The sequence below is a fragment of the Eimeria necatrix genome, genomic scaffold, assembly GCF_000499385.1.
Source record: "Eimeria necatrix Houghton genomic scaffold, Enh_scaff124, whole genome shotgun sequence".
Lineage (NCBI taxonomy): Eukaryota > Apicomplexa > Conoidasida > Eucoccidiorida > Eimeriidae > Eimeria > Eimeria necatrix.
In genome coordinates this window covers 44,115-57,500 of record NW_013652012.1, presented here as the reverse complement: position 1 = coordinate 57,500, position 13,386 = coordinate 44,115, and the positions used below count along the sequence as shown (strand labels likewise).

General features: G+C 59.3%; 1 protein-coding gene across 1 annotated transcript in view; it reads left to right on the top strand.

The window, feature by feature from the left end:
* ENH_00008580 (hypothetical protein, conserved) overlaps positions 1–10,700 on the top strand; it is a gene marked incomplete at both ends in the record, with an annotated part of 22,624 nt that extends 11,924 nt beyond the window's left edge. Inside the window, 4 exon segments of the mRNA XM_013578662.1 lie at positions 7,719–8,179; positions 8,404–9,306; positions 9,739–10,022; positions 10,204–10,700. Of these exon segments, the coding sequence (XP_013434116.1) occupies positions 7,719–8,179; positions 8,404–9,306; positions 9,739–10,022; positions 10,204–10,700 (2,145 nt within the window).
* Between the last annotated feature and the right edge of the window lie 2,686 nt (positions 10,701–13,386).

Genomic DNA, 13,386 nt, shown 5'->3' with positions numbered 1-13,386 from the left:
CAGCAGCAACAGCAGCAGCAGCAGCAGCAGACCATGCCAGTGCTGTTGCAGTCTTGGCTAGCCCCATGGGCGTCAAGAGGGAAACCTTGGCCACCAACGCATCTGCAGGCACACCTCAGACAGTTGAATCCTGGAAAACCCTAAACCCTAAACCCTAAACCCTAAACCCTAAACCCCGAGTGGCAGCTGCCCCATATCAGGCGGCACTAAAGCCTGAGCTGTTGCTGCGGAGGCGAAGAGCCAACTCGAGACACGAGCAGCAACAGCAGCAGCTGGGCGCCAAGAGCCAGCAGCAGCAGCAGCAGATCAGCAGCACAGCAGCAATGCAGCAGCAAACATAGCAGCAGCAGCAGCAGAGTACAGCAGCAGCAAACAGAATAAAGAAGCGAAGACAGCCGGAAGCAAACCACGAGGGGGTCTCTCACTTACCCGCGATTGCCTTGTAGAGGGCCTCATCGCGCACATGTCTGCAGCAGCAGCAGCAGCAGCAGCAGCAACAGCAGCAGCAGCAGCAGCAGTCCCGGAGTTTCCCATCCTTCAGACGCCCTCCGGCGAATGCGCACGCGAGCCACCGTTCCCCTCAACGCGAACGGCCACAAAAAACAGCAGCAGCAACAACAACAGTGGCAGCAGCAGCAGCAGCAGCAGCGCAGCAGCAGCAGCGCAGCAGCAGCAGCAGCAGACTGACAGCTTGGCCAGGGCGTGCGCGGCGTTGGCGAGGTCTTTGGGCTTAAGGCTCTGGGCAATTTGCAGAAGCCTCTTTTGCAGCAAAAGCAGCAGGGGCCTGCATGCGCCACTCAAGTTTGCTGCCTTTAAGGAGCAGCAGCAGCAGCAGCAGCAGCAGCAGCAACGGCAGCAGCAGCAGCGGCAGCAGCGGGAAAACAGGTCAGAATAATCAGGGAGAAAGCGCAGCAGCAGCACTCCACACACTGAGCGCAAACGAGCGTATGTAACAGCAGCAGCAGCAGCAGCAGCAGCAGCATAGCTCAAAAGACAGGAGAAGCAGCAGCAGCGCCAAAGGGAAAACCCAGGCACAGATCAGCAGCAGCAGCAGCAGCAGCAAATGATGACGCACAATATCCGTTAATCGGCTCGTTACTGCATTGAAGCAGCAGAAGTCCCGGTATCTCCTAGCAGCAAAACCTAAGAAGCAGCAGCAGCAGCAGCAGCAGCAGCAGCAATTGGTTTGCTTCCGTGTCTCTTTTACTTTGCCTCAAGGTCCTGCAGCAAGGCCAGCAGCAGCAGCAGCAGCAGCGTGTACGTACACTTGAGGACTGCAGCACAGTGCTGCAGCGAGAGCTGCTGCGCCGTCTCTGCTGCTCTTGCCCCCAGCAGCTGCCAGGCTTCCGAGTCTTCAATGCCCTGCAGCAGCAAACGTCTTGCTGCAGCAGCAAGCAGCTGCGCTGGCAGCTGGGGGATTGCAGAAGGCAGGAAGTCAATGCCTACTAGCTGCGCCGACGGCAGACGCGCTGCTGCTGCTGCTGCTGCTGCTGCTGCTGGGTCCGCTGCTGCTGCTGGGTCTTCTGCTGCTGCTGGGTGTGCTGCTGCTGCCTGCCCCTGCGGGCCCTCCCTGCTGCCAAGGCTGCTGCTGTAGTGGCGGCAAGAGCGCTGCTGCGTCGGCTGCAGGCAGCAAAGTGTTAGGGTGGGACCACAACCAGCAGCAGCTGCAGCAGCAGCAGCAGCAGCCGCAGCAGCAGCACGAATTGCCGGGGAAATGCCACCTCGTACCACCGACTGCCAGGCAGCAGCTGCAGCCACCATCGAAGCTGTTGTTCTTGGCAGCCCGTAGTGCCGTGCGTGTTCTGCAGCGGGGCCTCCCTGCTGCTGCTGCAGCAGTTGCTGCTGCTGTTGCTGCTGCCGTTGCTGCCGTTGTTCTTGTCGTTGCTGCAGCAGAACTAATAATAATTGCAGCAGAAGACACCGGCATTCGCGCTACTTCAAGTTTTCGTTGCTGCATGCAGCCCTGCAGCAACACTTGACCAGCAAGACCACCGTGAGCAGCAGCAGGCAGAGCAGCAAAAAGGAACTATATAAAGAGCAGCAGCAGCAACTACAGCAGCAGCAGCGCAGGTTCTTGTTTTTAGTGAGGTCTGTAGCCAATTTTCTTTTGACTTTCCGCTATTTCGCCCCTTCGGGCTGCGCGTACACCCTGGCGTCTCGTCCAGTGTGCAGTTGCTGCGCTGCTGCTGCTGCTCTTAGCTGCTGCAGCCGCAGCTCTTGCTTATCTTTATGACTTGAGGACGCAGCAGCTGATCCGTCAGGGGGCTTCTCTGTCGGGGCTGAGGAGCCTTTGAGGGGCAGCAGGCGCAGCAGCAATTGCTGCTGCTTCTGCTGCTGCAGCAGCAAGAAGACACTCCGTCAGCGCAATGGCGCTGCAGCAGGGCGACGACCTTAGCGTCAGGCCGCTGCTGCAGCCGGAGCCGCAGGAGGTGCTGCAGCAGCAGCAAGGACAAGCTTCGCGTCTTGGCCGCCAGGGAGAGCAGCAGCAGCAGCAGCAGCAGCAGCAGCAGCAGCAAGTGCAGCATCGCCAGCGGCCTCATCAGCCCATACGAAATCGGAGGCCGCAGTCTGGGCATCCCTCCGACTCCCAGCAGAGTCTGCAGCAGCAGCAGCAGCAGCAGCAGCAGCAGCAACGGGCGCCGAGGCAGCAGCACGAGCGACAGCAAGAGCAGCAGCAGCAGCAACACCCGCAGGAACAGGAGGGCCATGGGCCATTCGAGGAGCAAGAACCTCAGCAGCAGCTGCAGCGGCAGCACCAGAATCAGCAGCCACTGCAACGGCAGCAGACGCAGCAGCGGCAGCAGCAGAGGGAGCAGCGAGATTTAAAGCGCCAGCAGCAGCAACTGCGACGGCAGCAGCAGCAGCAGAAGACGCAGCAGCAGCAGCAGCAGCAGCAACGGCCAGATCGGTCTGAGTCAGGTTCTGCGACGCCGCGCCAGCAGAGGGAGGAGCGACGGCAGCAGCAACAACCACAGCAGCAGCAGCAGCAGCAGCAGCAGCGACACCAGCAGCAGCTCCAAGAATGCGGGAGGCCTGTAGAGGAACAAAAGCAACAGCAGCAGCAGCAGAAGGAACAGCAGCAGCAGCCGCGTCGGCAACAACAGGTGCAGCGGGAGCAGCAGCACCAGCATCACCGCCAACAACAGCAGCAGCAGCAACAGCAGCAAAATCAGGATCAGCAGAGTGAGCAGCGGCAGCTAACAAAGAGGCAGCTGCAGCGGGCTTCGAGCCGGCAGCCGCAGCAGCAGCAGCAGCAGCCGCAGCAGCCGCAGCAGCAGCAGCAACCGCAGCAGGCACGGCAGCGTCAGCAGCAGCAACAGTCGCAGCAGCCGCAGCAGTTTCAGCAGCCGAAGCAGCGTCAGCAGCTGCAGCAACAAAAGCAGACACAGCAGCGCCAGCAGCAGGAGCCACAATCGCAGGATTCACAGCATCGTCAGGAGCAGCCAGAGCAGCAGCAGCAGCAGCAGCAGCAGCAGCAGCAACCACAGCAGGGACGGCGCCGTCAACAGCAGCAGCCCCAGCAGGAGCAGCAGCGCCAGCAGCAGCAGCAACTCCAGCACCCGCAGCAACGTCAGCAGCGGCAGCAGCAACCTCATCAGCCTCCGCAATGTCAGCAGCCTCCGAAGCAGCAGCAAGCGCAGCAGCGCCAACAGCAGCAGCAGCGTCAGCAGCAGCAGCAGCGTCAGCAGCAGCAGCAGCGACAGCAGCAAAGTGCGCCGCAGTCCGGCGGCTGCCTGCAGTTTAGGGGCCGCGTGCTGCGGGTGCTGCAGCGGGACGAAGCTCTGGAGCAAGGGGGCTCGAAGAGCCTGCAGCGGCTGCCGCAGCAGCAGCAGCAGCAGCAGCAGCAGCAGCAGCGGCAGCAGTCGCACGTGCTGCGCGTGGTTAGCTTTACGGAAGGCACTGCTGCAGCAGGCTGTGTTGCTGCAGCAAACGAGCAGCCACCAGACCTGAAGCTGCGGAAGCTCTTATTGAACCACTACTTGCAGTCCCAGAGTGAAGAAGTAGGTTGCTGCTGCTGCTGCTGCTGCTGCTGCTGCTGCTGCTGCTGCGACGGCAGCAGTTGCTGCTTTTGCGACTGCTGGTGCAATACTTTGTCGGCTGCACCTGCAGCTGGCGCGTGGCTGCTGCTGCTGCTGCGAAGCGCTGCTTTTTGGCTTCTGCTGCTGCTGCGTGTTTTGCTGCTGCACTTGGCCCTGCGCCTTTTGCAGCAGCAACCGCAGCAGCAGAAGGCCCTAAGCCGGCGTTTGTCCACCTAGCTTCCTCTTTTGCTAGCCATGCCAGCAGCTGCTGCAGCAGAACCAGCTGCTGCAGCAGAACCAGCTGCTGCAGCGAGAGCATCTGCTGCGGCAGGGCCGGCTGTTTCAGCAGGGCCAGCTGCAGCAGCAGGACCAACTGCTGCTGCTGCAAGGCCAGCTGCTGCAGCAGGACCAACTGCTGTTGCGGCGAGGCCAGCTGCTGTAGCAGGACCAGCTGCTGCAACAGGAAGATCTGCTGCAGCAGGAGCAGCTGCTGCAGCAGGAGCAGCTGCTGCAGCAGGAGCAGCTGCTGCAGCAAGAGCAGCTGCTGCAGCAGGATCAGCTGCTGCAGCAGGAGAAGCTGCTGCAGCAAGAGCAGCTGCTGCAGCAGGATCAGCTGCTGCAGCAGGAGCAGCTGCTGCATTAGGTTTGTTTGAGTGTTGCGTGCGAGTGTTTGGTGTGCTGCTGCTGCGTGTCAGTTGCTGAGCCTGTACTGCTGCTGCTTGCTGCCGCTGCCGTTTCTGGGGGGGCTGGAGCGGGGGATTTTGCTGCTGCTGGAGCCCCTGGTGCAGCGCAGCAGCATAAAGCGAAAAGTGGACTTGGCCATTTTGCTGCGAGGAGCAGCAGAAGCAAAACTGAAGCAGCAGCTGCTGGGGGCCCTTCGCCACTTGGCCTTCCCAGGCACAGCATTTCCTTCTCTCATTGCTGTCAGGCCCAAGCGAGAGGCAGTGGACTTCGTGCTTCGGGTACCTGCTGCTGCTGCTGCTGCTGCTATTGCTGCTGCTGCGCAGGGGGAACTGCTGCTGCTGCTGCTGCTGGTTTTGGTGCAGCTCGGGCTTGCTGTCGTGACCTCGTCGGCATGGCAGCTTTTGCTGTGGGGTGGCTGCAGCTGCGACGCTGCCGCTGCTCGTCGTGCTGCTGCTGCTGCTGCTGTTGCTGCGGACGTTGCAGCGGGGGGCGTGCTGCTGCTGATATTGCCATTGCTGATGCTGCTGCTGCTGCAGCGGCAGCTTGAGGGAATACCAGCGGTGCTGGCGACAGTTTTGGCGCTGCTGCTGCTGTTTTTGCTGATGGCGACGCAAGCCTTGTTCTTGTTTCTGCTGTTGCTGCTGCTGTTGCTGCTGCGTGTTGGTTTAAAGCGCCTGCTGCGCGTCAGGATTTGCTGGCGCTGTCGAGGAGGGTGCTGCTGCATCTCTTGCTGCTGCTGCTGCTGCGCGCAGGTGCTGCTGCTGTTCTGCCGCATCGACATTGCTGCTGCTCACGGGCCCCGCAAAAACGAAGCCTTTCGCCTGGATGTCAGCATCACAGACTTCGTTTATGTGGGGTCGCTGCTGGAGAAGCTGCAGCTGCAGCTGCAGCAGCTCGACGCGCTGCAGCAGCAGGCGCTGTGGGCTGTTGTGAAGTGCGCTGTGGAGCGCCGGCGAGTGGCCAAGTCCTTTGTCGACAGATTTGCGTAAGTTTTCAAAACTCTGTTTTCATTTTTTCATCTTTTTCTTGCTTTTTGCTCCTGAGTGGTCTCCGTTTGCTGCTGCTCTCTGGCTTGGGCTCTCTTGGGCGCAGTCAGCTGCTGAGGTCGCGCTGTTTCTGTCTTGCTGCTGCCACTGCTGCAGCTGCTGCAGCAGCAGCAGCAGCAGGGCAGAAACAGCGTCGCCTGGGCTGCAGCTCCTTCCCTCGCTTTGCTGTTGCTGCTGTTGCTGCCTGTCTGTTGGCCACGCCCTCCTCGCTTGCTTCCCTCCCGCCTGCTGCCGAAGTGATGCTATGCTGCTGCTACCTAGCTGCCGCTGCTGCCAAGGTGCTGCTGCTGCTGCTGCAGGTTGTTCGCCTTTAGCGTCAGCCCTTGTGATCGGCTGAGCTTCAGTCTGTCCAAGCAGGCCGACGAAGGCGCTGCTGCTGCTGCTGCTGCTGCTGCTTCTGGCGACTGTCCAGAAAGCTCCGAGACGGAGCAGCAGCTGCAGCGGCTCGCTGACTCTCTGGCGCTGCGGCAGCAGCAGATAGAGGCCCTTGTTCGTGTAAGCCTTTGCTCCAGCAGCAGGCGCAGCCCAAAGCGCGAGTTCTTGATTAATTTGTGCACCTTTAAGAGGTAGCGGGCTTTAAGTGGTTTCCATCGACCAGGAATCGGGATTTAGGGTTTAGGGTTTAGGGTTTAGGGTTTAGGGTTTGGTTGCTACGTTTTCAGAGCTACCTGCTGTCTAGCTTTATTTGCGAGGGTTTATTTTGCTGCCGGCCGCTGCTGAGCGGCTCTGCAGCCACCGGCGTTGCTGTCAGCAACAGCGACATTGACTTGGGGGTGCTGCTTCCTGCTGCGCTGCAGCAGCAGCAGGCAGATTGGCTGCTGCAGCAGCCGAAAGCTGTTCTCAAGATTCAACCATGGGCGGTGCGTCAGCTTTTTTGCTGCTGTTGCTGCTGTTCCACTCGCTGCGGTTACTGCTGCAGCTGCTGCAACTGCTGCTGCTGCTGCAGCAGCAGCAGGGGTAGAGTGGACAGAGTTGCTGTTGTGTCTTCGGCGTCTCTGTGTTGTATTTCCAGAGCAAAGGGCGAACCATTGGGAACCGCCTTGCGGGACCAGAAGACTCGCAGCAGGAGGAGCAGCAGGAAGAGCAGGAAGAGCAGCAGCAGGAAGAGCAGCAGCAGGAAGAGCAGCAGCAGGAAGAGCAGCAGCAGGAAGAGCAGCAGCAAGAGGAGGCGCGCGAGGAGGAGCAGCTATGCGTCCCGAGCGACGCAGCAGACGAGAGCGATAACGCATCGGAGGCAGAAGACGCAGCAGCAGCAGCAGCAGCAGCAGCAGCAGCAGCAGCTGAGGAGGCGGAAGCAGACCTGCCTGCTGCTGCGGACAACAAAGAAGCTGTTCTTCGCTTCTCCTCTATTGCTGCGGGCCGGAAAATGGCCTGTGCTGCTGAGCGGCTGCTGCTGCGGCTGGGGCCCCCCTTCTGCATGCAGCAGGAGCTGCTGGGGGGCCCCCAAGTTAGCTTTTCTGAACTTGCCAGATTTCCTCTTGTGCGCATCAAATGGCCTGCGCTGAGGGGCCCCCATCCCTCGGGCGCGGAGAGTGACGCGGAGCTCGACAGCAGCAGCAGCAGCAGCAGCAGCAGCGCAGCAGAAGCGGCAGCAAAACGCCACCGTGGGGCAACGCCCGCCCGCAGCAACAGCCTCTGTCGGCTGCCGTTCACTGCTGTCGAGACTCGGCTCACAAACACCATCAAACGCGTGAGCTGCTGGGGCTACGGCTGCTGCTGCGGGTGCTGCAGCTGCGGGTGCTGCAGCTGCTGCAGCTGCTGCTGCGGCTGCTGCTGCGGCTGCTGCGTCTGTTGCTGCTGTTGCTGGTAGAGTGGGAGTAGTTTACGCATGTTACCTCTGCTGCGGTTGCTGTTGCTGCTGCTGCTGTGAAGAGGGAGGAAGGAGCGGCCAGTCGTGGGGTCGCTTGATCCTTGCTGCTGCTTATGCTGCTGCTGCAGTGTTGCTGCTGTATTGTTGCTGCTGATGCAGAGAAACCGGCGGTTCCCGTTCCTCCGTGAACGGCCCACGGCGGAGACAGCAGCAGCACGTGCTGCTGCGGTTGTTCCTGCTGCTGCTGCTGTTGCTGTAGAGATTCCGTGGCTGCAAGATGGCTACTGCTCGGATTCAATGGCGCCCTGCACAGTGAGGAGCTTCTCCTTCGAAGTTGCTGCAGCAGCGGCGGCAGACGCGGACTGCGGCGACCACTACCACCAGCAGCACCGCAGCAGCAGCAGCAGCAGCGACCCACAGCAGCAGCAGCAGCAGCAGCAGCAGCAGCAGCAGCGCCGCGTGGTGCCTCTGATCTCCTTCGGCGAATGCGACCTCACTTTCAACCACGTGGGCCCCCTCCACAACTCGAGGCTCATGAGGGCCTACAGCGTTGGCTGCGGCCCGGAAGTGCAGCAGTTCCTGAGGCTGCTGAAGTACTGGGTGAAAAGGAGAGACGTAGGGTAGGTTGCTGCTGCTGCTGCTGCTTTTGCTGCTGTTGCTGCAGCACCTGCAAGTGCGGCGGTGCTGCTACGCGTGCGCGCGAGTGAGCTTGGGAAACTGCGGGTGCCGCAGGAGGCTCGGCAGTCGGCTGCTGCTATGTCCGCTTTTGCTGCTGCTGCTGGCTAGCTTTGCTGCCTTAGCTGCAGCGCCTGCTGCTGCGGCTTGCTGTGCTACTTCTTCGCAGTGACGGGGCTAAGGGCTTCACTAACAGCTACTCCTGGCAGCTGGCAGGGGTCTATTTCCTGCAGCGTTGTCTCTTTCAGCCGCAGCAGCAGCAGCTGGAGCTGCTGCCGGAGCAGAAGCAGCAGCAGTTGAATTGCTCTCCCGACCAGCAAGGGACTTGGCAGCAGCTGCTCGACATTTACTGGGCCCTGGGGGACCCCACGTGGTTGCCTCTGCTTCCGAATTTCCAGCTGCGACTGCCGCAGCACGAGCAGGAGGAGGAGCAGCAGCAGCAGCACGCGGGGGAGCAGCAGCAGCAGCAGCAGCAGCAGCAGCAGAAACGCTGCTCCGCGTGCGGGGGCTTAGTCCCATACCCTTTGAATGCCCTGCCGGAGGACTCTGCGTCAGATGTCTATTTTTTTGACCCGGAGAGGGGACTCAACAGGCCTTTGTCTTCCACTTACGTTTCTGTGGCGCGGAGCGATAGCAGCAACAGCAGCGACGGCAGCAGCAGCAGCAGCAGCAGCAGCGACGGCAGCAACAGCGATATGTGCCGGTGTGGCCCTTGGAGCGGCTGCGGCGGCTCCAAGTGGCCCGAGGACCTGGAGGGTTTGTCGACCGAGGCTTACAGCCGGCACTTGCTGATGGCGAGCGCAGCAGCAGCAGCAGCAGCAGCAACTGCTGCAGCGTTTCGCATGAGCGGCTACGGCCACGGCCTGGGGCAGCTGCCCTCAGCAGCAGCAGCTGCACAAACCCTCCAAAAGATCAGGCAGGCCTCTAAGGCCATTGTCTTTGCCCACCCGGAGCTTCCGGCCAGCCCCAACTCCCCAGAGCTGCGGAAGCAGCTTGCTGCTGTCTTGGGGGCTGTTGTGCTGCTGCAGGGCCCGAGGCCGCGGCTGCTGGATCTGCTGCGGGCGTTTTTCAGGTAGGGTTTGGGGAGAAGAGGCTGGGGTGTTTAGGGCTTGGGGTTTTTGGGGTTTTGAGCTGGCCACAAGCAGCTAAAAGCGCAGCCAGGTCTGCAGCAAGATTCTAGGGTTATGAGGGTTTAGGGTTTAGGTTTTCAGGTTCAGGGTGAGGGGCTTCGGTGTCAAAGCCTGTTGTCGAGGGTGTGGAGCTCAGGGTTCGGGTTTCGGGCTCAAATCCTGGGTTTCCGCTTTAGGGTTTGGGGTTTAGGGTTTGGGGCTCAGAGCCTGGGGTTTCCGCTTTAAAGTTGAGGGTTTGGAGCCCCGCTCCTGGGGCTTCCACTTCAGGGTTAGGGTGTAGGGCTTGGGCTCGGAGGCTGGGGTTTCCGGCTGAGGGTTTAGGGTTTAGGGTTTAGGGTTTAGGGTTTAGGGTTTAGGGTTTAGGGTGGGCGCAGGTTTTACACGGTGCAGTTCAACGGCGCGAGCTTCACGCTGAACATCAAGGACTTGTCGCTGTTTCCCACTGCGAAGGCGGAGCAGTTCAGCTCGCGGCCTTTTCCCAAGTCTTCGCTGCCGTGGCCGCAGACGGCCTGGCGCGACTCCGCAGCAGCGCCTGAGGGCTCTGCAGCAGAAGACGAAAGCTTCGAGGCTTTGCTGGCCAACGGCAGATCCGCGAGGTGGCTCGGCAGGCGCCTTTTCTTGACGATCATCGACCCCTTCGAGCCCCACAGAGTCCTCGGTGCGCCTGCTGCTGCTGCTGCTGCTGCTGCTGCTGCTGCTGCTGGTGCTGCGCGGTGGGCAGTTGCTGAGGGGTGGGGAGGGGCGCTGGCCGCTGCTCAGGGGTTGGCTGCTGCTGTCGGTGGGGCTGCGCTTCATGCGGCTGCGGCTGCTGCTGCTGCTGCTGCTGGTGGTTTCCGTAGGCTGCCAGGACCACACGGACTCCATCACTGCCACAGAGCTGCTGCGGGCGCTCCTCATCACGAGCAGCGGCAACTTGGAAGTGGAGGCAGCGGGGCGGCGGGGGCTGCCGCTGGGGGCTCTTTTTGACAGTTACACGTGGGAGCAGCAGGGCCACAGGGGCAAGGAGCAGCAGCAGCAGCAACAGGAGCAGCAGGCCACTCAGAAGGAACAGCAGTCCAAGAAAAAGGAAGGAAACCGCCACAGAATGTACTCCAGAGAGCTGCTGCAGAGATCCCGCCAAATCCTCACCTACAGCCAGGGCCCCCGCCCTCGCAGCTGGTGTTGGCAGTCGCCGCCCGGCGGCTGGCAGGGCACGCTGCAGAACATCCACATGCTGCTGCAGCAGCAGAAGCAGCAGCAGCAGCAGCGCCTTCTGCTGCAGCAAAGAAGAAAGGCGCAAGAAGACAAACTTGCGCTTCTCAGGCAAATGGCAATACAGGAACGGGCACTCAGGTAGCCACAACGTCAGCGTTCGCTATTGCTGCGGCTGCTGCTCCTCCTGGTGCTGCTCTAGCTGCTGGCTAGTGACGTTGAGCGCTGTACAGCTGCTAATGCGGAGGGAAACGCATGAACACTGCAGCAGCAGCTGCTGCTGCTGCACCGACTGCCAGCGGAGCTAGGAAACAGCCGGCGCGTAGCAGCAAAGCTGCCATGGCGGATGCAGAAGCACCAGCAACGCCAATTTCTGCAGCTTCTTTTCCTGTTCCTGCAGTAAAGGGTTTCGACTCGCTTGTGCAAATGGTTTTATAGTTGTAGTGTCACTTTTTTGCACAGTGTGCTCGTTGAGTGCAACTGCTTTGCAGCTGCAACGCCAGCAGGCAGCAAGGGATATCTTCAGCAGAATGTCTCTGTGAGCTGCACTGCATTCCCGTTGAGTCCCCCAGGCCTTGCAAGCTGCAGTTAAGGGGGCCCCCAAGGGGCCCTTTGAGTATATTCCCCCCCCAGAAGGGGTTGAGTGCGTGCGGGCAGCGAGGCTCATGGGGTGAGTAAGAGCTTATCTTTGGGAAGCCGAAGCAGCTTTGCCGCAGTGGGACGCAGTGCAGCTAACAGGCCCAGAATCTGTTTGGCCAGCACTAGCGAGGCCAGCTGCCTGACGACGAAGCTGCGGATCTGGCTGCGGGCAACGAGTTTACTGTGAAGGCGAAAGGCGATTGAGCTCCTAGGGTTGGCACTGACTTTTGTGTGTTTTTGCGCACCTGAGGCTGAGGTGTATCTACACCGCGGCCAGTGAGATCAGTGCTTTTCCCCTGCATGCAGGAGATGTGGGGTTTTTCGCCAACGCCTTCATCTTTTTTATTGGCGTCACTGTTACGGCGTTGTTGCCAGTAGCAAGTTAGTACAGTTAGTGTTCCTGTGAACTAGGCAAAGAATTAGGAGATGGCCGCAGGCAAAGTGGCAGAATGCCAGAGATCTGCATGCATCTAGAGTAGCTCAGGCCTCGCTGTAGGAATTCGAGTGGCTTCTAGGACAGGGGGCCTGCAGCAGCAGCTTCTCAGTAAGGATACGTTTTCAAGTGAAACCTGTGGGGGCACGGATCCCCTTCTTTAGCATTATTTATTAGTCGGGCGGTGCTTTAGTGTTGCTCTCGAGTATAATTTAGCTTTGTTGCAGGCCTTAGGGCTTGCAACCGGCAGACGAGCAAGAGGTAAGGGGAAAGACCCCTATTCTCGCTTAAACAAGAAACTCGAGACCTCTGGAGGATACGACTAGCCCAAAGCCCTAGGTTCTCAGGGGCTGTAGGGGCGCCTTTCTGTGGGCTACTGCACCTTCTCTTTGTTCTATGTTGCTGTGGCCTGCCTATTGCCGCTTGCGCCATTTTTCCCTTCTGCTTGTGTCGTGCGTCTGTGTGCTGAAACTTTTCTCTTTGTATCCCCGTCCCCCGTTGACCACTTCGCCTTGTTGTTTCGTGTTCTCTGCCATTCTTTTGAATTTGTTTGCGCGCATTTGCCACTCCTGCCTCGCTTTGCGCCTCGCTGTGCGTCTCATTTTCTTTCACTCTTCATTTGCGTCCGTTATTTCTCTCTTTCTTTTTCTTCTTGCTCAGTGAACTCATAACCAAGTCCGTTCTCAGTAGCCTTGACGGCCTCCAGGCGCCTCCTTAGCTTGAGAAGCCTGGATGCGGAAACCTGACATCTTAAGCGCTCCCGATTGCTAGAGAAGCCGAATAAAAAGATTAAAAAGGAATTTAAGATTTTTTTGAGACACGGCTGGCGCTAAACGCTGACTTAAATGCCAGGTTCACTTCAGAGACGCGGTTCACTTCAGAGACGCGGGAAGCCAAGGCGACCAAATACAAAGCTACCTGTGCAAGGGATTCACCAGCTCCGCTGCACTGAAATTTTCAATCATACTTGGCTCTTGTGTGATAGGAAATGTGCCTGTGGTTCGTAGAGGTCCAGATGATTTGTTCCCGGCCTTTGGCAGTCGATCGCCAGCCCCCACAGCAGGAAACAGCGCGTCGGGCTGACGAATTAAGCCAGCTTTTACTACCAGGGCATAGCCTGCCCTCAAAAACTTGCTAAAATACTCTCTGCACTGCCTTAAACACTTCAAGAGGGCGCTAGACCGCTGTGCTTCCATGCGTTGACTCCCTGGTCAATGCCTATCTCCCTCACCAGTTGGCCGTGAACACCGTCAGCAACCAGAAGCACACACCCAATGCGTCTAAATATTACAATTGCGTCAAATACCGCCACGTGCGTATAGGTTTTCAGAGGGGAAAAGTCCAGACCCAAACACTGCTCCACAGGCAACCCCCGAATACACGTGGCCAGCAGGTGGCGATGCACAAGCGCCTAATCCTCCCATATTATTACGCTAATTGTGGCTGAAAACACTGAATTTGTGTTTGGCCACATGAAACAGAGCTCTCTTCTAAATTTCACGTACAATTTTCGCGCTCTACATAAGCGGCAACTCTGGAAGGCAATTGCTCCTCTGCTCGAGCTCTTCTGAGGCTTTACGGAGATCCTGCGTAGACTGTAACGCTTATTAGGAATTCTACTTTTCTACTTACATTGACCAAGTGCTTGGCAGAACAGGCGAATCCTGAGGGGAGCGAAGGGAACACTGGTCGCTGCCCACAAAGTAGTCTTGTTGGCTGATGTATTGGAGATCAAAGAAACAAACGTACGAAATATAGA